This window comes from Stylophora pistillata, chromosome 6 (assembly GCF_964205215.1).
Source record: "Stylophora pistillata chromosome 6, jaStyPist1.2, whole genome shotgun sequence".
NCBI lineage: Eukaryota > Metazoa > Cnidaria > Anthozoa > Scleractinia > Pocilloporidae > Stylophora > Stylophora pistillata.
The window spans coordinates 16,890,790-16,918,767 of record NC_142524.1 but is presented as its reverse complement, the minus strand read 5'-3'; the positions used below and the strand labels follow the sequence as shown (position 1 = coordinate 16,918,767).

Sequence of the window (27,978 nt, the reverse complement as noted above, 5' to 3'; positions counted from 1 at the left end):
ATACTCCCAGAAAGCACTTCGGTCATAACAGCGCTGGCAGTATAAATTGTTCCTTCGCTTGCTCTGGTTGTATCGAATCGCCAACTTGTGAGTTGCAGTTGAGAACATGGATAACAGATTAGACCAGAGTGACGATAACAGATACAGAACAAGTGCTCCAGTGCAGGTAAGTCGGAGCTACCTTTCAAAATTTCTCTGGAATAGGATAAATATGTTGCGAAACTAAGCCTAATTAACTAACTGTACGTGAAGTAGACGTTTCAAGGGGAAAGACTTGTCTATTACAAATCCGTGCTAATTCGAAGCTGGGTCATCTTCGCTTTTTTTTTCTCAAGGAGTAATTTCTTTTTTGTTTATGGTACTATACATACGACTAAGGGGTTTTGTGTGATAACCTTTGCTCTGACAAAACTGTCTCGCTATACAATGTAAGTGAGGTTAGAAAGTACATGTTAGCACCAAGCAGAATTACTGTTTATCAGCAAATTGCATTGAGAACAACTCTGGACTATTCAGGGTTTACTAGCTTCTCATCCTGTGCGGTAGTTATAATACGCGGTCGCATGTTGACGGAGATAAATATTTCCTGTGCATTGTACTTCGCATGTAATATGCTGCACGCTCAAGTTTTTACGAGAACAGGTTAAAACAACACCTTTGAGTTGTTTGTCGTTTTCTTATTACAGTTAATAATCTAATGGTCAGACTTTTCTCACTTGACGATCTTTCAAGTTTTTCCATAATTCATTCCTGCTAACTTAGGTTGATTACCCGTAGGAATTCCCGCCTGTTCCTTTCAATTTCGGTTGAGTCCTGGTGTACCGGTTAACGAAAATGTGTCCTGGTGTGCCCGTTAACCAAAATATGTCTTGGCGTGCTGGTTATCGAAAATTGCGTGACATCGGCCGATCGCGGAATGATGGCGTGACAGCTAGTTAGTTTCATGAATAATAAATGCTTGAAGGGTTAATTGGGCCAGTCGGGTCATTTGGGCCAGCGGGGTCATTTGGGTCATTTAGGCCAGTTGGGTCATTTGGGCCAATTGGGTCATTTGGGCCGGTTGGGTCATTTGGGCCGGTTGGGTCATTTAGGCCAGTTGGGTCATTTGGGCCGCTTGGGTCATTTGGGCCAGTTGGGTCATTTGGGCCGGTTGGGTCATTTGGGCCGGTTGGGTCATGTGGGCCAGTTGGGTCATTTGGGCCAGTTGGGTCATTTGGGCCGGCTGGGTCATTTGGGCCGACACCGCGGAAATACGTTTTGGTGACGTCACAGTGGTCAGTGGTCATCAACTGTAGGCTGCCAAGTGCTTCCATGTGTTTGTGGACTAGTTCGATGAAAACATCGGCCTTTTGCAAGGTTTTAAGTCGGAAAATATCCATGATACTTCTCCTTGTTTATTATGGTTGATCCTTTGAATGGGTTTTTAATACTAAAACCACGTCTTAACAAATAGCAGTACAGGGGAGTCATTTTGTTTGGAGTTTTGTGCTGTTTGCTGACTTTAGCTGGCCGTCGTTACGAAGTGCGATCGTGGTTCGTCAGTCGCCCTCGCCTTCAGAATTGTCGAAAACAGCGATAGTTATCCAGACAAAGCAAGAGATTAGTTCTGTAAGATAATTTTCCAGCGAGTCTGAAGACTTGTTGGATTTTTAAGTGTTATTAGCATGAAGCGACACACGTAATTATTGAGTTGTGAAAATATTCACACTCACTTTGCGCCGACGTGCGGTGCCTTTTCATTTTGGAAATCATTCGCTTGGTTGAGAATTTTTACTTTTCTAGACTGATTTTTCGCCATTCCACCTTTCTGATTTTCTGTGCCTTTAAGAACGGGTGTCCCTAGCGCTCGAAACGTCAGCTTTTGTAATCGCTACGGTTGCCAATTTACCATTTCAACTTTGTTGATAGATCCAAATTAAAATATGAAAACATTTGTTCATTTCATATACTTGCAGTTTTATCAACAACTTATCTCTCATGAACAGAATAACGTCTGACTTAAGCTCATATAATGGTGATGTTTACAAAGCGAGTGGAAATCGAAGAAATTGTGATTTGTTTGTATTTGAGACCGTCCAGCATGATTGGTTTATTTACAATTTATCTTGAATTAAGTCTTTATTGATATTAATCGATTATAGAACTCCATTACTCCATGTCTTTGGTACGTTTGCTTGTACTTGTTACTACAAGTGCTACTTTAATTTCCCAAACAGCTCTATTTGTTTTACATGAAAGCATTTTCAATGAAACCCACTTTTTTATTATGATTATTATTATTATTATTATATTTTTATAACTCGGTCATTTGAAACTTTTACAGGCACATGTATGTTTACCTGAAGTATATTCCACTACCTTGCATGTGCATTGCATTAATTTATGCAAATAATCAACCACTCTTCTTTTTCAATTCATTTTTTTTTAGATTAGCTTTGCATAGCTTTACATAGTTTCCATATGCTTAAGGAATCATATACATCACATGCTCTAAAGCACTGTAAGGATAATTATTACACGACTCGGGCAGTCAGAGGGCCAATAACTAAAATCAACCAACCAAAATGCTCTATTGCCGGTCAATATTCTCTCAGTATTGGACTGGGCACTGTCCTGAATGGTCCCGAATGATACCACACTTGTGTCCCTTTGAACTTCAGTCTTAAAATAAATCTCTTATTAACCAAGCTTGCTCAGGACCATACTGGAAGAATATCAGCCCTCGGCCTTTTTTGTACGGACCGAGCACAGCCCGGTCCGTACTGTCAAGACCTCGCGCCGATATTCTCCTAGTACGGCCCTCCCGCTTGGTTAATAAGATATATTTATGATCCCCATCAGTAATATTACATCATATCCCCACACTGAGAACATCATTATGAAACATTCCTATTTGACTTGTAACCATTTTTTTTCAAGGTGGCAAAATATATGTATATTGCTGAAACTCGTTGAGAATTTCTTATTGACTACAACTAGCGTAGCCATACCAGTGCTCCACTTCCCTGTAATAAGTTGGGAAAAGGACATCTGCATGGTGCTATCATCGTTCATGTTTGGGAATATCCCATCACTGATTTTTATTTGACTAGATGGGCACAGCAGTACACAGGCTAATTACAAGCTTTTGGTTATTCCTCATGACTTACTGTTAACTGTGAATTGACAGCTGACTTAATCTAATCAATTTTCTCCTGAACATTTTTTAACTTCATTTGTTCGACTTCAGAAAATACTTCTGATAATTTCCCTCTGATATTTCTAATTTGGAAGATTAATCATCATAATCACTATGTTCTTTACACGTCCATAAACACCCAACAAGAATTCTTTGTTTATAACTCAGGCATGCAGCTTCTGAATATAAGAAATCAAGTTTAGAGGATAGTTGATTCATTCAAGGCTGTTGCAATATGAGAAAAGACAATGCAGTGCTTTATTCACATCGATTAAATTATATTATAATAATTATTTTACCTTGCAGTAGTTTTGTTTCTTAAAAATTTGTTTTCTAGTAGTACCAAGATGGTAATGTTACTTTGTGAATCAGGAAGTTAAATAAAGCAGAAGTATTCTGTTAGCTCAGTACATTTTATGTGGCAGATGGCATTAAGTTAGTTAAGAAAGAAAAGAAAAAGCAAAAATAAATAAAATAAAATGATTAGTGAGGGAAAAGCAGCTTAAAAAATAGACATACTACAAATAATTCATAATTGTAATGAGAAATACTTGTTGGGAAAGTAAAAACTATTGCTCAGAAATAAAATTACAGCTTGTCAGAAAAAAAAATTACAAACTAAGATGGAAAGTGAAAACTTCTTTATTATCATTTTAATAGACATTTTGTACTTAAAGCATACCTCGGTTTATTCTTCCTCTAGTTGAGCCAGCCTTTGCACTTTTTGGGGCTTCAGTCCTATGCATGTTACAGTCGTAGGTTTTTTGGCCAACTATGATACATACAGTAACTAGTGGGGATAGGGTGGCCGTGCTACACGGGCATGTTTTGTCTTCTTTTCGGTGAATCTGACCGAAATGCCGTTGACATGCCGATTTATACAGTTCAAGCCACTGCTTTATAAAACCTGATAGTGTAGCGTCCTCGAATCACCGCTTCAACCATTCACAAATCGTCTCATTTTTAGCCTTGGTGCTTAAGCTCTTTTATAAACAAAACTTAGTTGCCACGGAGCTGCCAGCAAAAAACAACAATTTCATATCGTGTGCAACTTCAGTTCGGCTTTGGCAAATTATATAATTGAACTTAAGAACTATCCAAAAGGTGAGCCGAGTTTCAAAGCTAAGTTTACAGTATTCTTTCTAAGTTTTGACTTTTTACATTGTCGATTTGACTCACGGCGAAAAACTTTGTAAAAGTTATCAGCATGTCATGGTTTCGTTGAGGTGTCCGCTGACCAGTAAAATACTGTATCGTCCCCTAAAAAACGTATTTCCGCAGTGTCATTTGGGCCAGTTCGGCTATTTAAATCAGTGGGTTGTCAGTTAGCTATTAAACCGGGTGAATTTTTCGCAGTCAGTGTAACAATTGGGCCAGTTGGGTCATCTGGGCCAGTTGGGTTATTTGAAGAATGAAGATAAATCAGGAATTTCTCAATTAACCCAACTGGCCCAATTGTTACACTGACTGCGAAAAATTCACCCGGTTTAATAGCTAAGTGACAACCCACTGATTTAAATAGCCCAACTGGCCCAAATGACCCAACTGGCCCAAATGACCCAGCCGGCCCAAATGACCCAACTGGCCCAAATGACCCAACTGGCCCACATGACCCAACCGGCCCAAATGACCCAACCGGCCCAAATGACCCAACCGGCCCAAATGACCCAAGCGGCCCAAATGACCCAAGCGGCCCAAATGACCCAACTGGCCTAAATGACCCAACCGGCCCAAATGACCCAACCGGCCCAAATGACCCAATTGGCCCAAATGACCCAACTGGCCTAAATGACCCAAATGACCCCGCTGGCCCAAATGACCCGACTGGCCCAATTAACCCTTCAAGCATTTATTATTCATGAAACCAACTAGCTGTCACGCTATCATTCCGCGATCGGCCGATGTCACGCAATTTTCGATAACCAGCACGCCAAGACATATTTTGGTTAACGGGCACACCAGGACACATTTTCGTTAACCGGTACACCAGGACTCAACCTCAATTTCTTTGAAAATCATGCGAGCATGTGTTCTGTATTAGAGCATAGTTGATGTCAATATGTAGTAAGAAGTAAAGTGTGGCACACAAGATGTGAAGTGTAAAAGGAGGATGTCATTTATGCATTTGCCTTCCAAAAGATCATAAGTAAAAGCCAATCAAAATTTGCACATAATCCAGCCTGTTCTGTAACTTTTATTTTTCTTAGAGGGCACTGAATTGATTCCTGCAATCTGATTGGTTCTTCGTACAGTCCAGATTTCCTCTTTCTGGTCATGGGCTGAGAGAGTCACAGAGAACATCCTTACCTTCAATGCCATTTTTCTAAAATATGTTTTGTTTTGCCAACTGGGCAGTATTTTTAAGTAAATCAAGCCAATATAAATAAATTAAATCCCCTTGGGTCTAGTTTAATTGTCTCAATTGACTTTAGTTTTTTGTGGAATAAAGACCATATTTACACACACCATTGCAACAAAAAAAAAAAAAAAAACAAGCAAACTCCCACACCTTCATTTTATTATGGTCACACACTTTAAGATTAGGTTGATGGTGATTTTTTAGAAGAGAGTCTTGCACATTTATCAGCACTGCTCCACACAAAGGAACTTGAGGATCCCCTCCTTAAGTCAATTTTGTAATCTTGTTGTCATGTTGCCACAATTTACATAGTTTTGTCTGCAAGTATTTCCTAATCATGACCCACATGTAGTTATTGGGCCTGTGGTTGAGAGAAATTGTTTTTTTGTTAAGATACTTCTCCAGCTACTTACTCTCATGACCTGTTTACTTGGCTTTGTACTGATTAGTTTTGAGTTGAAGATTTAATCCCAGCTTCCTTTCACAGCCCCATGGAGGTCTCTTGTCGGCTGGGTCATCAGGTTTACAAACAACAACATCTTTACCTGGGGGTCTGAGTACCTATCCACCCACACCAAGTCCAATGCCACCACTGACACCAATGACTCCTATGACAGCAGAACAGGCTGGGATTGTACCTCAACTACAGTGAGTGTGTAGTTGTTTATTGTACAGATTGAAGTCCCTGTACTATTCAGGCTTGTTCTTGTTAACTGTTTTCCCGATGAAACAGCGAGAAAGAGATACACTTGTTGTCAATAGTTGGCTTAAGCTTTTGTTCTCCATGGTTTGCATGGTTTCTTTGTTGTTCAGTCGCAAACTCAATTTTTTGCATTTACAATCCATTCTACAGCTTATTTAACATAATATCATCTTACCATCCATATTGCTGTATCACAAAAGGGGATTGCAGTCCTTAAATTGTTGCATTGCTACCTAAATAGCAAAATAACATTTTTGACTAAGTGATTGCACTGTCAAATCAGCTCATTTATCCAACTTTAAAATTCCCTGGTGAAAATCCTATTCAGGATCCTGTCCAAGATCTTGATAGGATCCCTACTAGGATCCTACAGCATCTTGTACAAGATCCTATGGTATCCTATAGGATCTTGTAGGATCTTGCACAAGATCCTGTAGGATCCTATGGGTTCTTGTACAACATCCTAAAGATCCTATAAGCAATAAACAAAGGGCTGAGTCTGAGTATTAATTAAAATTCAAGACGGAGTCAAAGGTTAGGGTAAAATAAAATTGAATTTTTATCATGCAGATGTTTGAGGCAGCTTCATGGTAATTAGGATTAATTTGGTCTTCATTCAGGGTTACATTTTTAAGATTTCAGTGAGGGTTCTTTTAATCACATGTTTTAAAGTTAGAGTTGATTCATTTACAGTTTATTTATAAATTAATTTACTTTTTGGTTGTTTAATCACTGTGCATTTAGATCTTATTGGAGTACAGAGTCAGTCGAATTTATGTATGAAACGGTAGTGTAAATGCAATCCACGTGGGAAAGTTTTAGTGCTTACACAAGACATGCTCAGTAGTGTTGATTAAACTTTGCGCATGTGCATTTGTAGTGTATGATAAAAACGTGGTGTAATATTCACGAAAAAATGCCAAATATAATTAAAAGTAGGAGCTTTATTTATAACAAATCCACTCCACTAGAATACACAGCAAATAATATGAATTACAATTAAGGTTAATAAAAAAAAACAAAAACTTTATTTAACAATTTATCTGCTATGACTTTAGTTTTTAATGTCCAGGATTAATAATTGATCTTCTTCAAGGTTATAATCTTAAAGACTTAACCGAATTTAAAAAAGGTGAAGGTAAAACCATAAGGTCGCAGTGATAGCAAGTATGGTAGACATTTGTAAGAAATATACAACTTTTTTGAAAGACATGTTTCGGCATGCATATGCCATCTTCAGTCAATGAGTAACTGAGTATGAACAATTATATAGCATACAGTAGATGAATAAATTATTTACAATATGTAATACAAAAGCGGGTACTAATTACAACGTGACATCAAACATCAAAGGTGTAAACTAAAATGCTGGGAAAGTGTTATAATGCTGTAATTGTTAAGTTCAGGTTTGATCTTATTTATATAAAAAGATTCTTTGAGTTTTAAATCAACTGACAATCAAAGCGAAGTGCTCACCTTGCATTACTTGTTAGGTAAACATTACCTCTTTGGGATGGTTTTAAAAAGAAAAGCACTGTCAACAGTTTTAAAGACAATGGTTCATGTCGTTGTTAAGTGCAAAGTCTAAAAGTTTTGCTGTGTATGCAGATTTATAACTGTACAATACTTGTCAATCACACCCAATCGCAACACTGCATCAGAATCACCACCCAGAGTGCATAGTCACCCGAGACTGACAGAGCCCACCCCCTGATCAGGATAGTCTTCCTACATGGGATCCTACTTGTATATAATTATCCAAGATCCTATTCTTGACCAGGATAGTGATCCTACGTAGGATCCTATGTATATCCAAGATCCTATTCTTGACCAGGATCCTGATCAGGAAGTGGTGATCCTACATAGGATCCTATTCTTGCCCAGGATCCTGATCAGGATAGTGATCCTACATAGGATCCTATTGTTGCCCAGGATCTTGATCAGGATAATGATCCTACATAGGATCCTATAGATGTCCAGTATCCTATTCTTGCCCAGGATCCTGATCAGGATAGTGATCCTACATAGGATCCTATAGATGTCCAGTATCCTATTCTTCCCCAGGATCCTGATCAGGATAGTGATCCTACATAGGATCCTATAGATGTCCAGGATCCTATTGTTGCCCAGGATCTTGATCAGGATAATGATCCTACATAGGATCCTATAGATGTCCAGTATCCTATTCTTCCCCAGGATCCTGATCAGGATAGTGATCTTAAATAGGATCCTATATATATCCAGGATCCTATTCTTGCCAAGGATCCTGATCAGGATAGTGATCCTACATAGGATCCTATAGATGTCCAGGATCCTATTCTTCCCCAGGATCCTGATCAGGATATAGTGATCCCACATAGGATCCTATATATAATCCAGGATCCTATTCTTGCCCAGGATCCTGATCAGGATAATGATCCTACATAGGATCCTCTATATATCTAGGATATTATTCTTGCCCAGGATCCTGATCAGGATATTGATCCTACATAGGATCCTATTGATCTTTAAGATCCTACTTAGGATCCTATTCTGGATTTATCCCTCTAGGATCCAATCAGGATTCAAATCCTATACAGGATCTTAGTTAGGATCCTGTTCCTACTCAAGATCCTATAGGATCCTACAGGATCCTGGACAGGATTTTCACCAGGGTTTGATTAAATCATACGGAATCATTTCCCCCAAAAATGTTTTGGAGATCGAGAACTACACTTCACCTTCCAAAAGCTAGATTTTCTGTCGATTATTTCATTTAGCACATCATTAAATGATGGGTTACTTTTGACCCACTGGGTATTTTTAATCTTGTTAGTAGAAGGTTGGATAAATTCAATTAGATTGTGTAAATAAACAATCGAGAATTGCTCAAAGTTCCATCAACATAAGTATTGATGTTGTTTTTCAAGATTTCGTACTTTTTATTGGTCAAAGTGTTTTCAATTTATGGCTCAAGGCTCCGCGATTCATCTGAAATTGTGAGCTTCAAAAGCAGCATTTTGGCAAAATTCAGATATTATTGATTTCCTCGAAAATGATCGATATTCAGCCAAATGTAATATGCAGTGCTTTGTTTCACTATAAGGCCTACTTAACTTGAGAATATGAGCCCAATCAATTTTTGTGTGGCTTACACAAACTGTGTAGCCACATTATGGCATGATCAGATTTATTTATTTCTTTATTTGTCCACGAGAGTCGAACGCATGTCACATGGCCTAGTATCGTGAGGCATACTAGTCTGAGTCAGCTATCTTGGTTGTAAGTGCAGACTCGAGTAATTTTTTTTCAGGTGATCATATCACGAGTTAATTCTCTCACAAGCCAATGCACCCAGATCTGGCTTGTGTTTTAAGTGAAGCTTGTACAAGAGCTTTTATGCTCTTGAAAGACAACATTTATCAGCTTGAATCTTCTACACTGAAAGGAGTCATTGCTCTCTTGCAAGCCAACAACTATCGGTTTGATCTATCGGTGTGGGTTGCACCACTCTGAAAGAGTTTGAAAGTGTTAGAAACTGTCTGAAGCCTCCTGGTAGTGCCATAAAGTGAAATAAGTTGTATTGTAGTTGCTTTCTCCTTGCACTGTTAAGAATTCACAGAGGCATATTTCAAAACAACAAAAGTAAGTATAGGAATCTCAATTGTACAGTACTGGTCAAAGATTGCATTAAGGACAATTTCGTAAAAACAAAGGATATCTCATGATCAGGGTTCGACATCTCTGCTAGCCCAGTAGCCCAGGGCTAGTAAAAATTTGGCCGGACGAGTAAAAAACCATGTTTAATAGCCTGCTGGCTAGTAGAAAAATTTGAAAGAAATTATTTATAGTTACTTTACTTAAAGCTCACAGTTGATTAAAAAAAAGTCAAGAAAGGTTAAGTTGTAATGATAATAACAATAGAGAAGGCGTAAATCTTTCATCTTCTGGGTCGAGTTGTTCAAAAGTGGGTTAAGATAACCCAGGGTTAGTGTGAAATTAGATTTCAGATCTAAAACCTTTAAAAGGAAATTCAGTTTATTTCCACTTGTTTACAATTTGATGATTGAATGAGCTAAAAAGAAGTGGAAAATTATCCCAAAAACAGCTTTTAAACGAAGAATATAGAAACCTGGATTAAAATTTAACTTTGGGTTAGCGCTAATCGGTCTTCAAACAATTGGGCCCTGGCGCTTTTTTTGTTTCGCATGTCGATCGTAAACATCACTAGATCCCAGGCTCTGTACTTAATGATCAATGTCTTCCTCAGTCTTCTCCCTACCAATGTTGCAATGCTTTGCACATCGCCTCACATGATCGCCTCACATATGAAATTCAACTAGTTTTTTCCTTAAATAGCACATTATGTTATCACAACAAAAGAAAAAATGCGATTCTTTATCATTTTGAAAGACTTTGCCAATAAGTTTAGAGGAAGGTTTGCATATTTAGGATTGAAGTAGACCTCAAGGGAAATTGATCCAGGCTAACAAGTTGTGTTTCAGGCTGGTAAATTTTAGAAATCACTAGCCTGGTGGCTAGTAATGCAGGTAGCCAAGTGTCTAAGCCTGGTAGTAAGCTGTTTGGCCAATTCATCAGCTGCAATTTTCCAAACTTTGGCCAGAATATTGTCACAGCCAATGGCCTTGTTAGACTGTTCAGTGATTCTAAAGCAGCAAGAACTTGTCCTTGCGTGATAGGTTTTACTTAAAGATGGCATGACCAGTTTACACTTTGCTGTTGTATTCTAAGAACACTTGGATGGTCCTTAAAATCTTTCAGTGATTTAAGCTTAGCGATGTCACCACCGATCCCATCAGCTATGGTGGAGAAATAATCAACAAGTATTTCAGACACCTGCCTTTGATCTTTAACTGTGGTCCCCTCTACTTTCAGCTGGATGTCTGTGCTCGTTGAGCAGTCCTTTTTACTCAGGAACAGCTTAAATGTTTTGAAAAAGTCTCTTGGGTCATTCTTGAGGTCAGCAGCTTTGATTTTCCAGTAGATCTTTATTGCAATCTGCCTTTGTTTCATTGCCTCGTTTTTTGTCTTGCACCTTAGCTCCCAGGTTTCTGGAGTTTTATTTTTCAAGTACTTTGCGTTAGCCTTTCGTTTGGCTCAAATTGCACTCTTCCATTTAGGTGTCATGTAATGGCACATCTTTATCACATACTCTCATTTTCTTTACAGGTGCTAGATCATTCAATACATCATTCATAATTAGATTCCAGGCATGTACTTGATTGTCAACTTCGTTGAATACAATGATAATGTGCCAAGGAACCATGTCAAGGTGACGCTTGAATAATTCTGGATCAAAGTTTTTGAAACTTCTAAAATTAACTATCGTGGGTTTGTTCAGATTAACTTTCTGCTTAAGAGCCCCATGAATAAGCGCATGGTCACTCAAACAAGGATGATAGTTACAGGAGTATTGAAATAATTAAGGTCTGTTGCTGAGTAACACATCAATAAGACTTTGTTATGATTTTACCTCGCTTTTCTGTTCTTGTTGGCTCCGTGATTAAGCAGTCAAAACCCTGTTCAACTTCTAGATCCAGAAGGAGTTTGCCTTCAGATTTGTCAGGATGCATTCGGTCCAGGTTCAAGTCACCTATTATGACAACATGATCACTTTTTAGACTCGCCCAGTTGCATATTTCACTAAGTTCCTTTTCAAGTAGTAATTGATATTCATCACATACAGCTCTCGGGGGACAATAGACACCAATAATCACCATATTGCCAGTTTTGGTTTTTACATCGAGGGCAATAACCTCCAGAGTCTTATAATCTTTGTTGAGTTTGAGCTGGGTCTTCGAGAGTGCCTTGGATATTAAAGCCAAAATTCCGCCAGCACCTTTCTTCTTATCGTTGCAATACAGAGAATAACTAGATATCGAGAATTGAGCATTAGGATTGCTAGATTCAATTTTAGTTTCACTTACAAACATGCTGTGAGCACATATTGCCCTGACAATATTCGTGAGTTCTTCAAATTTGTTCTGAATGATGTTAATATTTAAGTGAGCGATTAGGAGCTCTTTCCCATTCTGTCTGCATAGATGCACTAGTTCATCGTTATCCAGCCCCGAATTTTCATCAGATAACTGCTCAACATCGCAAACATCAATGTTCATATCCAACTGTACATCACTAGTTATTGTTAACCCCTGCCCAGATAGTTGGTAGGGAACAAACACGCCATGCACCACCAGGTAGTCTCCGGCCTAGCGCTGAGGTCGGCGTATTCACTGTTCGGCATTCCTGTACATTTTGCGTGAAACCAGGAATCACAATTATCGCACTGTATGGCCTTCTGGTTTCTTCTGCAACCCTTCGAACAGATACTGCAAGGGTTTGATATTGGGCCCAGGTTTTTGCTGACATTGCCAGCCAGTATGATAAAACAGGAAGCAGTTAACATAGCATTCAGTAGCTTACAACAGATCTTGCCTTTAAACATGGTGCCAGTGGGGTCGCTCGGTGTGCACTGCAGTGAAGTCAGTAAATGTGTTGAGAAATTTGAGTCCTTCTCCTGAGTTTTAACTCATCGTGTTGTAAGGATCTTTGTTGAAGTTTAATCCTTACGATGTTCTATTTAAATGTATTTTACATGCCAGTATTGAAACAACTTTTTGGATAACCCAAAATGTGGAATGATGTGATGTTTTGGTTTTCACTAAATGATTTTCTACAATGCTTATATTCCATTGCTTATAGTAGCCTAGTAGTTTAATGTTACAACTGAAATGTGATTACTATTATTGTTTTCCAAGTAATGTCCAGAATTGTTCAGACCTTAACATTTCTTGACTTCCTGTAAGCTTGGCAGTCTTCTAAATTCTCTTCGTAATGGTTCAGATGAGCATTGATGTTTAAACTTGGAAACAATACATGTGTATTAGGCCTTTATTTTGTAGACTACAACTCCTTTACTTGTTTGGTTTTGGTTAACTCGTCACAATACTGATATACACGAAAAATTACACTCTTGATTGGCTGAAAACAGCTAGGTGTCTTTTTCATGTATCACTAGTGCAAAAGTAACTACTGAAGTACAAATGTAAAAACCACTGGTAGGCTCAGCAACAATAGATCACACTAGAAACCAATCAGATTTACATGAAGTAGGTTGTGCTGATTGATACACATAGTAGCTGACTGAAATAAACAAAAGCTTGAATTTTTTAGACATTAGACACTAGAAAGCTGCTCAATTTTGTAAGCCACACATATATGCATTGTGGACCTATTTTTTGGCTGTTGCCACCAAATGTTTGACCAGTGGCAACATTTGCTCTTAATAGTTCTTAGTAGAATTTTCTACAGCCATTACTGTGCTACAGTACTTTCATGAGTAACACTTAAATACAGGGCCAAAGGTCAGATATCTTGGGCTCATTAACAGCCATGTTTTAGCATGTTGGTAGATGACATCTGCAAGAGGCCTGGGCTAAAATTTACAAGTTCAATATGGCAGCCATAATTCAATGTTTTGGAGATGTTGTGAACATTTTGATTATTCAGTCATTCTGTGGTCTGCTGACAGGCTATTCATTTCAAAAACTAAAAGCCACTAACAGTCAATACTAAATTCAGTTACCTCCTCAATAAAGTTGTTCTTGGATCTTCTGGTCAAAGTGCTTTGACAGCCGTGACAAGTGTTACAGGTTACTAGTTCAATTGAGAACCCTGATTATGTTGATGAGAATATTAGTACTGTTGCCATGGCAACTGATGGGGTCTCAGAACCACCCTCCAAAATATTTCTTACAATAGTCTTGTACAGTTTTAGAAACATTTCCATGATGATGAGATTGATAATCTTGTAATCATTTGATATTGGACATTTGCTTGTAATTGCAAAAAAAACTTATGAGCCTCCCTTACTTTGAAAGTACTGTAGGTCAATTTGAATGAAAGATTTGAGTTGACTGGTAGAATAACTAATTCTCATAAAAAAGTCGGGTGCACTGCCAGCTGCACCCATTCCTTCCAAATTGCGGATATACTGATGGAAGAGGATCTGTGGTGGTACTTAGAATGTGGACCTGGTGCTTCTAGTAGTTGCATTTTCTTTAATTCTGACTTAAAATTTTTATGATAAATCTTTTAATAGTTGATATAGTTAATCTCAAGCTGTCAATATTTGGTCTTAACAGAAATATTGTGTCAACTGTAAATCTTGGCTGTAAGTTAGACTTGAAGAAGATTGCTCTTCATGCAAGGAATGCAGAATACAATCCAAAGGTAAGTTATACCGGCATTTGCTGCACTTTCATAGCTTAACAGGTTTTACAGTTATACAGAAGGCAAGTTGGCAAATTGAAATATTTTTATGTCAATTTTAGCGATTTGCAGCTGTTATCATGAGAATACGAGAGCCAAGGACAACTGCATTGATATTCAGCTCTGGTAAAATGGTTTGCACTGGAGCAAAGAGGTATGTGTAACTTACAAAACTTAATTTTCATAAATTCAGTTTATAAACTGAATCAGGTGACTTATTCAAGTCTAAAGCAGACTTGCCTCTACTTTGAAATCGCACATTTTTATCTAAATGAGAGTTACCACTTCAGGGCTGTGATCTAGTAGTGCTTGGTGACCCCTGGTGCCTTATTTTTGCTCTTAGGCTACTAGGAAATCTTACTTTTTTTCATAAAAATCATATGCTGGGCACCCTGGATTTCAGAGCATTGGGCTCCCTCAGTTTTTCCTTGAGCACGGCCTAGATCAATCAGTAAATGAAAAGATCAGGTGCAAGCATAGGTTAAGTTTAGGTTGGGTTTAAACTAAGTAAAAGTTGTAGGTAAACTTAAACTGACTTTTTCATATAATTCTTAAAATGATTGCATTTTTGAAGGCTTCTGAAGAGTTATTTTTTGTTTTTCCTAGTGAAGACCAATCAAGACTAGCTGCAAGAAAATATGCCAGAGTGGTACAGAAGCTTGGGTTTCCAGTGAGTAAATGCTTGCAGTTAACACCATTATTATTTAAGGATATTCATTCATATTGTTTCATTTTCTTTCATTGAGTCAGTTTCACCCTTTAGGAAAAGAGATTGCTGCAAAGCCCTTTGAAAAAATTAATGCTAATACGTGTAGTATTGTGACCACCTCAGCACAAGTATTTCCTTTGAAAACTTTCTAAATAATGAGATGTTGTAACTCCAAAATGTGATGATGTACTTATAGCAAGTAATTTATCCATAACATATTACAGTGAATAAATTACCTGAAACTCAGAATACATGGTGCATCAGAGCCATTTTAGTCTGGATTGTGTATTTTGTCAGGGAGAAGTGAGAAAGTGAGATAACGAGTGTTTGAGGACCACAAGTGATTAGGGTTAGGGTTAAGGATTTTATGGTTTGTGAATACATGTTGCTATCTCCTTCTGTTTGTAATTGGCTTTTAATGCAATGAAAATGCCAAAAACATGAGGTAGGCTTTCTCTACTGTTAAGGTAAAGAAGTCTCAAGAAATGTATTCGTTAGTTTTTTATTGCTTTGCTTTTCAGCTGACTCCTTGGATAAACCCACAATTTTTTTTTGCTATTCAGTACCATAACTGTTGACCAGATTGCTTGCAAAATTGCTTGTTTGTATAGGGTGGTTAGGTGCAAGTTTCAAAATCCCTCCTGTATGTAAGCAAGCATAGATATGACCCAAATTTTTAATTTGTCATTTGTTCAGGCAAAGTTTACAGAGTTCAAAATTCAGAACATGGTTGGTAGCTGTGATGTGAGATTCCCAATTCGACTTGAAGGTTTGGTGTTAGCCCATGGACAGTTTTCCAGGTAATAAATTCAGAAAATTGTTTGCGAAATGGATTGCCGATGAATATCTCCTTTTTTTATGTGTGCTACTGTATATTACAGTGCAGATGTACAGGAAAGATCTATTTAATTCTAGAATCTAAAACTTACCCATATTTGAATTTATGGTTAATCTACCTTTTTCATGTGTGCTGTCAATGTTATATAGGCCTGTGTTAAACTGTAATGGTTATAGGATAGTTAGATTTCATTTTTGAATTGCATGAGGATGGAAAGCACTGCTTGTGAAGATTGTGAATGCCATTCTCCACACACACAAACACACGCACGCACACACACAAACGAATCGTGATGAAATAACCAAATTCAAGGGCACTTGGAGGGTGGAGATTGTAAGCTAATTTTCATGTGTCTTTTTGGAAATGAAGTTAATTTTCTCTGGATTAAAAACAACTTCTGACAGTGGATTAATAATGTGATTGTAAAGGCAAACAAGGCATTATTCATTGCATTTTGTTCACCCTTGTGTTCATCAAAGTGCTGTTTTTCTCTCAATAAGTTGTCATCTTATTTTATCTAAGAGGGTAAGATAACAGTTATGAAATAAATTATTACTTTTTGAATTGATTAATTTTGCAGTTATGAACCAGAGCTTTTCCCTGGTCTCATTTATCGAATGGTTAAGCCAAGAATAGTGTTATTAATTTTTGTGTCAGGAAAGGTTGTTTTGACAGGTAGGAAATCATCTCAATGTTGTATATTAATGTTAACTTGTTACTGTTGTGTAATGAAAGGGTGTATTTTATTTTAAGACAAGACAAAGGTTTCAAAATAAAGCCATGATCCTTAAAGATGAGCTACAATTTAAGCATTTGCAGAAAAGAAGCTTGAAAAAAAGTTCATATCCTAGTTGGGTGCTACTACCAACTGAGCTATAAAGCCACTCATTGGGGACAAGGTACTCTTTAGATGATCCTTCTTTCCCATATAGGAATCTGATACAATTCGGAATGGTGGTGTATTAACCTGTCTCAAAATGATGCCTTTACAAATTGTTACTTACAACAGAGGTTCAAAAGTAGCTTATTGTTACTTTGCAATTCACTGTGTGAGCTACAACTTCCTACTGATGGCTATCACCTTCCCAAAACCATACTGACACAATGACTGGCTCATTTTATCATCGTGACTTAAAGTGAATTTTAATTATGCAGCATGAAGCAGGTGTATTTCTGCCCTCTCACCACGACCCCTCTTCCCTCTCCATTGGATGTGATGCTTTCCATCACCAGTTGCATAAGCATCTTCTCAAGACTGTAAGCTGGTACCCATTTGTAGTCTGGAGTGGAGATAATTACCATGAGAATTGACCCTTCGACATGTGTGTTTGCCCTTTAGGTGCCAAAGTGCGCTCAGAAATCTATGAAGCCTTCGAAAACATCTATCCTATCCTCAAGTCATTTAGAAAGACATAACGCAAAGATTGAGAATGTCACAAAGGATCGTACAACGCAAAGTATTCTGGATGAACCATCCACAGCATGAATGCAGAGTTAAGAAATATAAAGAGACCTGAATGGAAAAGAAAGCGAAAAAGTTAACTTTTACAGCCAGATGGTTTGAAAGGGACTTAATTACCTCAAGCATTACTAAAGAAACATATTTTTTGGGAAAGCTCTGAGGAGCTTCTGTAATCAATGATATAATTTTGTTTGTAATTTAGAGGGCTGTTTCAAACGTCCTCCACAAGTGCCTGAAAGTAGAGGCTCGCCCCTGTGGATAATGTCTGTGTTATCCTCCAAATCTAAACAAATCCTAAACTGTGAAGGATTTAGTTTTGAGTTATTGTTAAGTTGCTTTTGAAAACAAACAAAAATATTAAAGTAACGTCTCAGTTGTTGAAAGTGGTACGTTGCTGTAGGGTTTGCTTCTCGTACCCTTACTCTGCAGAGGTTCAAAGCAATCATCATCCCAACCCAGGCTGCGAAGTTTACATCGACGATAACGACACTTCAAGGCCACTTTCTACACATTTGCCCTTTTCATGTGTCATCAATTTCGCTCGAGCTACCTTGAACTTTGCCTATCACCTGTAAATTCCTTGCAAACAAGCAGAACTTTATTATGTATTTCAACTGCACAGTGCCAAGTGCAGTTGGAAAACAGCCAATCAATTGGAAAAAAAAAAAGAATGCCAGCCCAAGAAATTTGATCAGTCGACTTGCATTCCTCAATTCTGCGTTTGGCTAGTCTGGTCCTCGAATTACAATATGCTTTCTTGTTTATTTAACAATAACAATAAATCCTTATTCGCCTGGCTCCGCAGCGTACAGTTCAGATATATTCGCAGACGCAAAGGAAACGGATCAGTAGTGCGGTATGTCCCTATCTACCAGGTGTGATCATTAAAGCAGCCCTATTTCCGAGACTTGGCGCGGACGAATATTGTATTCCCAATTTTTCCTGGTTAAATTTGACCATGTCAATCATCTTGAAACTTGACTTCAATTGTGCTAACCTCAAAATTGTCGCAACAGAAGGAAAATGAGAGAGAAAATTACCCAATTTTATTCTGAAAAAAACACAACCATGCTTTGAGAAAAAAAAAAAAAAAAAAAGGTGCAAATCCTCCCAGAGGGAGTGGAACTTACGACCGTCCGTTAAGTACTACGGACGCTCTACAACTGAGTTCCAGTAGGGAAGCTTAGGCCGTCCAACTATGTCTATGCTGGGGAACTTCCTGCGAGGAATTACAGTCAAGTCGCCCACGGACCGACTCCCCCACGCTTAAAATTACCTTATTTTCTATTGCCTTTAATTTTTCTTATTCTACTACTCAAGTATTGCTAAATACGATTCTTTTTAACAGTTTTGATAAGTAGTTTTTTAGAAAAGCTTTTCAAGATAATAATTAGTGATAATAATTTTGAACGACGTTTCGACCTCACTGAGGTCATTTTCAAGCTGATGAGAAGGAAAAATTTTTATATATATGTACTAAATTCAAGACGTAGGAATGATGAAGGCGATAAGATATGGAAATATGTAAACGCTGGGCGTAAAATAGAGGTGATAAAATTGCAAAGGAGACAATACGAATAAATTAATATGAGAGTTGACGAAAGTAAAGCTATAAATTATACGAAGATACCGTAAAGTATAAAAATAGCTTTGCGCAGATTGAGTCTGAATGTTTGTTTAAGCTTGGCTTAATTTCTTTTATAAAAAGCATCTCGTAAATTAGGCAGTCCAGTTTACTTTTGCGTTTCTTAGGATTTTGAAACTGATGCAAGTCCCTCTGGGTATGCCCCATGCCGCTCTTTAATGTTGTTCCCGATTGAAGACTGAGACGCTTTGTGTTCTTCAGCATGTTGGTAGAGGTGCCGGCATGTGTAGCCGACATAGTCTGCATCGCACAGACCACACTTAAAATAATACACAACGCGCTGCTGATTGATGATGTTGGGCTTCTTTCCCGTTGGTTTTAACTCATCCGATCTTTCTGTTAGTGTACACAGGAGAAATGTCAGTTCCAATTTTTCGGTTTAGGTCGCCAAGTTGCCTTCGTACGGAATTTGCTGATGTTTGGTCCTTAAAAGGAAGTATAATTCGCACGGGTGTTTTTCTCTCGTCAGACGTTTGATTGATCCCTGGATCCCCAGACACTTTTTTCGTGATGAAATCATTAACGGTTGAATGCAGTAGTTGAGTTGGGTACTTGAGTCGCGAGAAGGTTTCAGTGAGACGTTCGCACTCTTGGTGAAAAAATTGCCAGTTAGAATAAGATGACAACTTAAAAGCACGATTTAGCATTGTTTTAAGCAACGATTGTTTATATCATACGTCGACGTGACTCTGATAATGCAATAACAGAAGTATCAGATGGCTTCTTGTACACCTTCGTTTCCAGACGGCAATTTCGTTGCATGATTTCAGTTCCCAGAAAAGACAATTTGCCGTTCACGGTCAGTTCCATGGTGAAACTGACCGAAGGATAACTTTCGTTCCGTGTGGCTAGGAACTTTTCAGCTGTTTCGGTGTCTGCCATTATGCTTAGTGTCGTCTATGTACCGTTTGTAAAATTCGGGCATTTTGCCTTGTTCCTCGAGTCGATCTTCGATACTGCACATGGTCATGATGGCGTGCGGACGAGTATCTGAAGGCTCTACGAATTCCGCCGAATTTGTTGCCACTGAACCTTCTTCATCTCCCTTAAACCAATATCTACATTGGGACGACAAACAAAATCTATTCAAGTGGAAAGGGAGCCTAACACAACTTCAGGAATTTTGTTCGAAAGTCCTGAATTTGGAAGTTTCTGCAACTGCGAGTCCCTCTGAAAAGTCTAGTTCTTTGAAGTCGAAGACAATCACGTTGGTTTTATTTAACAGTACCGGCACCCTTCAAGTCCAAGGTCCGGATGCAAAAGCAATGAAAGCCAAACTGAAGAAGCTACTCCAGTTACCGGTTGATGACGACTCGGTTATTCTCGTGAATGAAGAAGAAGCTTCTACTCCGGCATTTAACAAGAATGCTAAATCACTACAAGAGGAGTTGGACTGTCTGAAATCTGAAGTGCTGAACTTATGGGCTCATATAAAAGAGAAACCTAATGAGGAAGACCTGAGATCCGAAAATTCTCGACTTAGGGAGATAATTCTGTCTTTGGAGGAAGAAAATAAAAAGTTAGTCCAAGAACGCGATTCTTTAAGTTTTGCATTGCAAATCGTCTCTGCATTGCAAAGCAGCTACTCAATGCCGTTCAACGACTAACACCTCTAACGAACATACCATTGTCCAAAATATGGATGAGTCAACACCTTGCGCCAACAAAGAACAAGGCCTCTTTGTGAAATCAAAGAATAAAAGAAAGAAATCGAAAGGCAAAGGAGGTCCTAATAACATCCTGACAGGAAAAGAATCGGAACCCGAAAAACAACCAAAAGAGCGCACAACCCTGCTCATAGGAGATTCGATGATCTCAAAAATTACCTGGAAAAGGTCTGGGAAAAGCAGTTGGCCACAGGGTTATAGTCAAGCCTTTCTCAGGCTCTACAACAATGGCCATGAATCACTATCTCAAGCCAAATCTGGAATTTTCGCCCAATGAAGTGATTTTACACATTGGGACTAATGATCTTAAAACCAGGGAACCAAAGGCTGTTGCGGAATCGATTGTGGATCTCGCGAGACAGATCGAGGGCACCTGCAATACTACAGTTACGCTGTCGGAGCTTGTATGCAGAAAAGATAAGCTGGACCAGGCAGTGAAAACAGCCAACAAGCATCTAAAGAAGTTCTGCCAACAAAATGGATGGAAATTAATCCATCATGAGAACATATCTCATAGTGGACTCAACAAAGGTGGACTGCACTTAAATTTTAAAGATAATGAGCAGTTTTATAATAATTCTAAATCGCACTTAGAATGAGATAATGTGCTGTCCGTCAACGCCGTGCGGTATCGATTAAGCAACCAAAGGGCCGAAAAATCTGTCTCAATATTGCCTCCTTTGCGTGGTTTTAGAATGGCATCACTCAATATTAATCAATTAACTACTCATATAGACGAATTAAGAATCCTATTAGCAAACAATTATATCGATATTGTTTCCACAAATGAAACGAAACTGAACGAGAGTATTCGAGATCATGAAGTTTATATTCCGGGATATGAAATAGTTCGCCGCGATAGACTTACAAAATGCGGCGGAGGGGTATGCTTCTATGTAAAAACTTCAATCAACTTTACAGTACGAAATGACCTGTATATGGATGCATTAGAAAATCTTTGCTTGGAAATCCATAAGCCAAATTCAAAATCTTTTGTGAGTGTTACTTAGTACAGACCACCCGACTCTCCTGCTGGCATTTTTTCACCTTTTGAATCCCTAATTGGGAAATTGGATAGTGAACATGTAGAATTTTTTTTTCTGGGAGACATGAACTGTGACATGATCACTACTCAATATGACAATAACACATCCAAATTAAGGAGTATTGCTGATGTATACGGACTCGAGCAGCTCATCTCTGAACCAACGAGGATAACACCCACCTCATCAACTCTAATTGATCATCTCTACCAACTGCTCAGATAAGATTGCATGTTCGGGAGTTTGTCATATCGGAATAAGTGATCATAGCATGGTGTATGTATATACAAAACTTGCCCTGAATAGGATGTCTAATGGACATAATTCTATTACATATAGAAATTTCCGAAATTTCCATCGCCAAAAGTTTCGTTATGATATTCTATCTCAATGTTTGGATAATGTATACGAGTCTTCCAACCCAAACGTGATGTGGCAGTAGTGGAAGTGTACATTTCTGGCTATTGCGGACAAGCATGCCCCATGCGCGTTCGTTCACGGAGTTCTCCGTGGATTACCTCTGAATTGAAAGACCTTATGCATAATAGAGACATATTAAAAATCAAAGCTAGCAAGACAAATGATCCTAACGATTGGGGATTATTTAAGAAACAAAGAAATATAGTCAATAAGCGAATACGCTCAGCTAAGCAAGTTTATTACCAAAATAATTTTAATAAGCACACCAGCGACTACCGAAAGACCTGGCAGACTATAAACGAGCTAACTTCTCGAAAATCTGGGAAAACGCCAGTGGCATCACTAAAAGGGAACGGATTAACGGTAACTAATCCGTTGGAGCTATCAAACGAATTCAATAACCACTTTGCTAATATTGGTCCAAAACTTGCCAGTGAGATAAATTGTGATAGTGGTAGCTATCAACGATATCTTACCGCAACAGATAAACGGTTTAAGCTCCAACCCATTAATCCAACTAAAGTATTTTCACTTTTAAATAAACTAGACAAGTCAAAGGCAACGGGCCTTGACAAAATATCTGCTATATAGCTAGGTTTATCAGGGAATGTGCTGATCTTATTTGTGTGCCGATATGTGATATTTTCAATGGGTGTTACGAAAACGAAGACCCTCGAAAACGAAGACCTAAGACCCCCCGAAGACCCCCCCCCCCCCAGTAAACAGAAAACCGTAGAAATTACAACTTAAACACACATTAAACAGCAACGACGCTTAGTAATATAATACATTACACTTCACGCGTTTCTTCCCATTATGTTGTTGAAGTTCATTTATTTGTTTAAGCAGGTTGATTAATTTGGCAGCTGTAATAGCTGATGTGGACCTGCTGTCCTAACCCACCCATCCCACCCCAGGGGAGGACATCCATCACACAGTAATCTCGTGTGTGGGAAATTAACGTCTCCTGCCCCAACCCTGCAAGAGACGGGACCTCCATTTATTCGTCCCTATCCGAGAGGACTAGAATATCTAACCATTTCTTGATGTTATAGAAAGGTAGCAAATTCTTCTCAATTATTTTAAGACCTTGAGTGTTGATCCGGCCGGGGCTCGAACCCTCGACCTCCCGCACTATAGTCCAGCGCTCTATCCATTGAGCTAACCGAGAGCTACCCGTATTATTATATGGCCAGTCTTGTCTGTTCTGTTTCGCTATGCGAGCCAATTTGGTGTTGATATTCTCGAGGGTTTCCTCCGGTAAACTTACAACACATATTATTATTCAGGAACACGAGGCAGAATTCGAATGCCAGCCGCCAATGATTTATAGTTAGCATCGCGTGACAGAATAACAGAGGACGCGTTCTGTACGGAAAAAATGACTCTTGGGTTCTGTCAATAAATAATAAATTTCTACTGTATTTCATAGCTAAAATAGATTCTGACGGTCGTTCAGCTTTCTCTGCTGGAAAATTCTCGTTAAAAAGTAAGCAATTCTTTTGGCTAATGCAGGGTCTTCGTTTTCGTACTCCGAAACTTGGTGTAATAAGAGACGATTGGCATAGTCACATGGAAAAACTAACGAAAAAGATCGCCTCTGGTATCGGGGCCCTAAAGCGAATTAGGCACCTGACCCAGCATCAACCTTACGTCCCATTTACCAAGCTTTAGTAAAACCTCTCTTTGATTACTGTGACATTGTTTGGGGTAGCTGTGGGAAAACGCTACGAGACAAACTGCAGAAATTGCAGAATAGAGCAGCCCGTGTGTTGACATTCTCTAACTATGATGCTGATGCAACTGAGCTACTCGAGTTTTTAAGGTGGAAAAATCTTGCGCGCCAGAAGGAAATCCATAAAGCCACTATGGTGTTTCGATGTCTGCACGGGCTAGCTCCAGGGTATCTGTATTAAAAGTTTACGTGGCGTGACTCTGCTTATGACCTCAGGGACTCTGAAAATAAGCTCAATGTTCCATGACCGCGCACTAATTATTACAGAAAAAGTTTTAGCTACAATGGCGCCACATTATGGAACAGTCTACCACGCGATATAAGGATCACGGAGTCTCTGGGGGTATTTAAACGTAAGATCAATGACATTCTTTAAGGCTAATGCACGGCATTCACGGAAAACAGCTTTAATGTTATAGTATGTAGTTTGAATTTTTAATATCTTAGCGTGTGTGATATGTATTTTTATGGGCTGATGAATTGATCGTGTTTAAACACGAGTTCGTGGTTTTAAAGATTACATTACATTACATTACATTACATTACATTACATTACAATGCATTGGCCATTGGGGGCCCAAGTGGCGATCCCATGGCAACGCCATCGATTTGTTCGTACAGGTTGCCCTCGAACTGGAATAACTGGTGCTTTGTGGCAATATTCAACAGCTCTACCAGCTCTGCTTTTGTGATGCTGAGATTATGTTCTTTATTCAACCAGTCGTCCTGAAACGCTTTTTCAGCAAGGATAGCTATTGTTTCGTCGACAGGAACGTTGGTAAAGAGCGAGGTTACATCGTATGAAACAAGGACACAACGATCATCTACTTCCATATCGTGGAGAGCATCCACGAACTCAAAAATATCACTGATTGTGTGAATGTTGGTTGATAGTGGTTTGAGTTTTTCATCCAGCCACTTTGCTAACTTGAAATTATATGTCCCCATTGCGGATAAGATGGGGCGCATTGCTAACCGGCGCTTATGGGTTTTCGGTAAGCCATATAGGTGACCAAGCCTCGAACCTTTTTGAATAACTTGTTGGGCGATTTCTTTGGGTAATGTTCTTTGTGCGGCGGTGGCTAATTCTTTTTCTTTCTGTAATAGCGGATGATAGTGCTTTGGTGGTCGCCCGCTCATTTTTGGTCTTTTGGTACTCATAGATCTAAACTTGCTGTCATAGTTGATTGATGATTCCTTGAGGAGACGCACATATTCAGATTTGTTCATTACGACCACTCCTGATCCTTTATCGGGCTTAGTGATAACATAACAATGTCGGTTCGCTTCTTCAACTGGCCGATTGCTCTTAGTATTGATCTTGGTGGTGTAAGGATCTTACGTTCGGTGTAGTTCAAAGCAATAGACCTTAACGTAGTAGCTGCTAGTTCTTTGTTGACTTCGCTCAACTTCGGTTCTAATTTCCAGAAAGCCTTTTCAAACGCTACTTGGATCTCTTTAGATGAAACTCGCTGTGGAAGAGCGAAGTCAAGACCGCGACTTAATGCCAGTTTCTGAAGGAAGGAGAGCACGTGTGACGAGATGTTCTTGATGTGTTCGTTGATATCGGTGTTGCTTTTACAAAGAAGCCTAGAGATCTTTTTAACAGAAAATGATTACTCAACGAATTTTCTTGTGGCTTGGATATTTCTGATTGTGGAAGTAAAGTATTGCTAAACACTCATTAATGATGTCTCAGAACAAGAATTGATTCTCACCTCGCAGAAAAATTTGAAGCTTTCTCCCAGTAGGAATATCGGTATGTGATGCTAATGCCTAACGGAGATGCAAAAGAGGACTGTAAATTTTAAGCTTGGTGATCACTCCCACTGAACGAAGATGACAAAGGAAAAATTCTAGTTATCTTGAATTCTTCAAACCATCAGGACGAAAAACAAAGTGCTTCATTGTAAATTTTCGCAGTTTACGCCACCAGTTAATGAATGCATCAAGAAAGTCGTCTCGATCCGACCCTGATACGTGTTAACTATCGAGAGACAGTCGTTCTTTAGTGGGGAAAGAAACAAATAATGAAGAAACCTGATCTTGTGGCTGATTTGTTAACATTCATAAGACCTACATTTAAAACAAAATTCAAAACATTTTTATCCAAGAAATTCTCCATTACCCTTTGTTCTTAAAATTTTTCCAAGCTTAAGTCTACAATGCGGCCGTCTTTAAAATATCAGCTAAGATTCTCTTAATTATTCTACATAATTCTCATTCGTTTAAAGCGTATTGAGGTTACTAATAGACCACTTTCATAAATGGCTGCCGGATTAATATTCGTTTGTTTAAATTTAAATTAGCCCTTCTGGCCTCGCTTGAGATAATGTATTCTTTTGAATTTTGTGTACTGGAGAACGAGGCCAGAAGGGCTAATTTAATTTAAACAAAAGAATATTAATCCGGCAGCCATTTATGAAAGTGGTCTATGCGCTTGATAAGAACTACTGCGTCATCATCCTTATTATTATTATTATTATTATTATTGCTATGATTATTAGAAATGTTTATCGTTTTTTAAGTCACTGCACATATTGCTTTGATGGTGACATCTCCATTATCACCCCCATGGGCTGCCCTGTTGCCGCACGTGTGAGCTGTGTCAGCCCCAAAACCAATCGATGAGTTGCAGTCATTTTGTTCGTTGCCATTGATTCCGATTCTCGCTCTAAGATGAGAATTTAATCCTTCCCGGTTACAATTGGGTTGAAGCGAGGCCCGTGAATCAATCAGCTTCTTCCATGTGTTACGACCCAGTGAGGTTCCGCGGTAATTTCCATCAGCCATCAGTGAGTACAAAAACCCAGCCTGCTTGTTGATAACAATAAAGTTGATTTGTTGGCCGATCTTCATACCGAGACAGATTTTAGTGAAAGGCATGTTCCAGTAAGTTGGTAACTTGGTCTCTTGCGAGTCAAAGCCAGTCTTTCCTCCAGAGAGATTGTACTCGTTTTTGTCACTCCAGTAGGCCAAATTATAATGGAAAGTGTTCTGTAAAAGAAAGTAGATTCTTAAATACATTTTATCAATAGTTCAAGAAACCGAAGTATTTCCATATCACGTTTCACCCTCACAACCACTCAGTTAAATCCATCATTCTTAAAAACTTCAAATTACTTCAAAACGATCCAGAGACAAGCACTATCTTTTCGCAGCCTCCGCTCATTTCATTCAAACGCGACAAAAACTTAGGCAATTTTTTGGTCAGAAGTTCTTTTCAGACTAATGAGCAACCAGGCACTTTTAAATGCGCTCGTGCACGATGCAAAACGTGTCCTTTCATTCACAACACTGATAAAATATCGGGACGTAAACGATCCATTAAGATCACCGATCACTTCACGTGCACCTCCGCTAATGTAATCTATTGCATAACTTGCACTTATTGCAAAAAGATATACATCGGCGAAACAGGCAGAAGACTAGGTGACCGATTCCGAGAACACCTTCGAGACGTGGAAAGGAATGACAAGGACACATCTAAACCAGTCGCTAGACATTTTAATTTACCTAATCATTCTAAGCAACATATGGCAATCTGCGGTCTTTCCTTGCACTTAGGTGGCACGGAAAGCCGTAAAAATCTTGAACAAAAGCTTATCTTTCAAACCGGCAGTCTCAATCCCACAGGGATCAATGAACGCTCTTCATTCCACTAATTTATTCATGTTTTTCTCGTTGCCATGCACCCACCAATAACGTAGCTCCATTTTCTGCCTTTAAAAGCACACACAACCCACAATTCCTCTATTCGCTCCGACGAAGGGCTAACGCTCGAAACGTCAGCTTTTGTAATCATTACGGTGGCCAATTTACCATTTCAACTTTGTTGATATATCCAAATTATTTCGTTACTCCCACCGACGCAGCCCCAAACAGTTTCTTTCGAAACTATCAGCCTCTATTTCCATATCAATAATGTCCGCTTGTAAAATAAGAAAT

At 38.7% G+C, this 27,978-nt stretch overlaps 2 protein-coding genes and 2 pseudogenes across 3 annotated transcripts; 2 read left to right on the top strand and 2 right to left on the bottom strand.

Moving 5' to 3' along the window:
* Positions 1-6: 6 nt before the first annotated feature.
* Positions 7-17,903, top strand: LOC111324061 (uncharacterized). 2 transcript variants are annotated; one of them, XM_088762775.1, is made up of 9 exons: positions 7-166; positions 6,025-6,185; positions 11,116-11,199; positions 14,385-14,472; positions 14,574-14,665; positions 15,118-15,181; positions 15,917-16,020; positions 16,639-16,733; positions 17,398-17,725. In XM_088762775.1, exons 1-9 carry the CDS (start codon positions 107-109, stop codon positions 17,472-17,474), a joined length of 825 nt encoding a protein of 274 aa, XP_088618901.1. In that variant the 5' UTR covers positions 7-106; the 3' UTR covers positions 17,475-17,725. The 2 variants fall into 2 exon arrangements, with proteins under 2 accessions (XP_088618901.1, XP_022783279.1); XM_022927544.2 differs by lacking the exon at positions 11,116-11,199 and having other exon boundaries at positions 17,398-17,903.
* Positions 17,904-19,129: 1,226 nt separating this feature from the next.
* Positions 19,130-20,047, bottom strand: LOC148728556 (uncharacterized; annotated as a pseudogene).
* On the top strand, positions 20,024-21,561 carry LOC148728555 (uncharacterized; annotated as a pseudogene).
* Positions 21,562-24,518: 2,957 nt separating this feature from the next.
* Positions 24,519-25,616, bottom strand: LOC111324056 (uncharacterized). The gene has a single exon (XM_022927540.2). It carries the CDS (start codon positions 25,258-25,260, stop codon positions 24,583-24,585), a length of 678 nt encoding a protein of 225 aa, XP_022783275.1. The 5' UTR covers positions 25,261-25,616; the 3' UTR covers positions 24,519-24,582.
* Between the last annotated feature and the right edge of the window lie 2,362 nt (positions 25,617-27,978).

What these genes read in the sequence shown, in the direction of transcription:
- LOC111324061 (XM_088762775.1), top strand. Translation starts at nt 107, where the DNA reads ATGGATAACAGATTAGACCAGAGTGACGATAACAGATACAGAACAAGT. An exon ending in TCTCTTGGGTCATTCTTGAG is followed by an intron (nt 11,200 to 14,384) that starts GTCAGCAGCTTT and finishes TGGTCTTAACAG; the next exon opens with AAATATTGTGTCAACTGTAA. An exon ending in GCCCATGGACAGTTTTCCAG is followed by an intron (nt 16,021 to 16,638) that starts GTAATAAATTCA and finishes TTAATTTTGCAG; the next exon opens with TTATGAACCAGAGCTTTTCC.
- LOC111324056 (XM_022927540.2), bottom strand. Translation starts at nt 25,260, where the DNA reads ATGAACAAATCTGAATATGTGCGTCTCCTCAAGGAATCATCAATCAAC.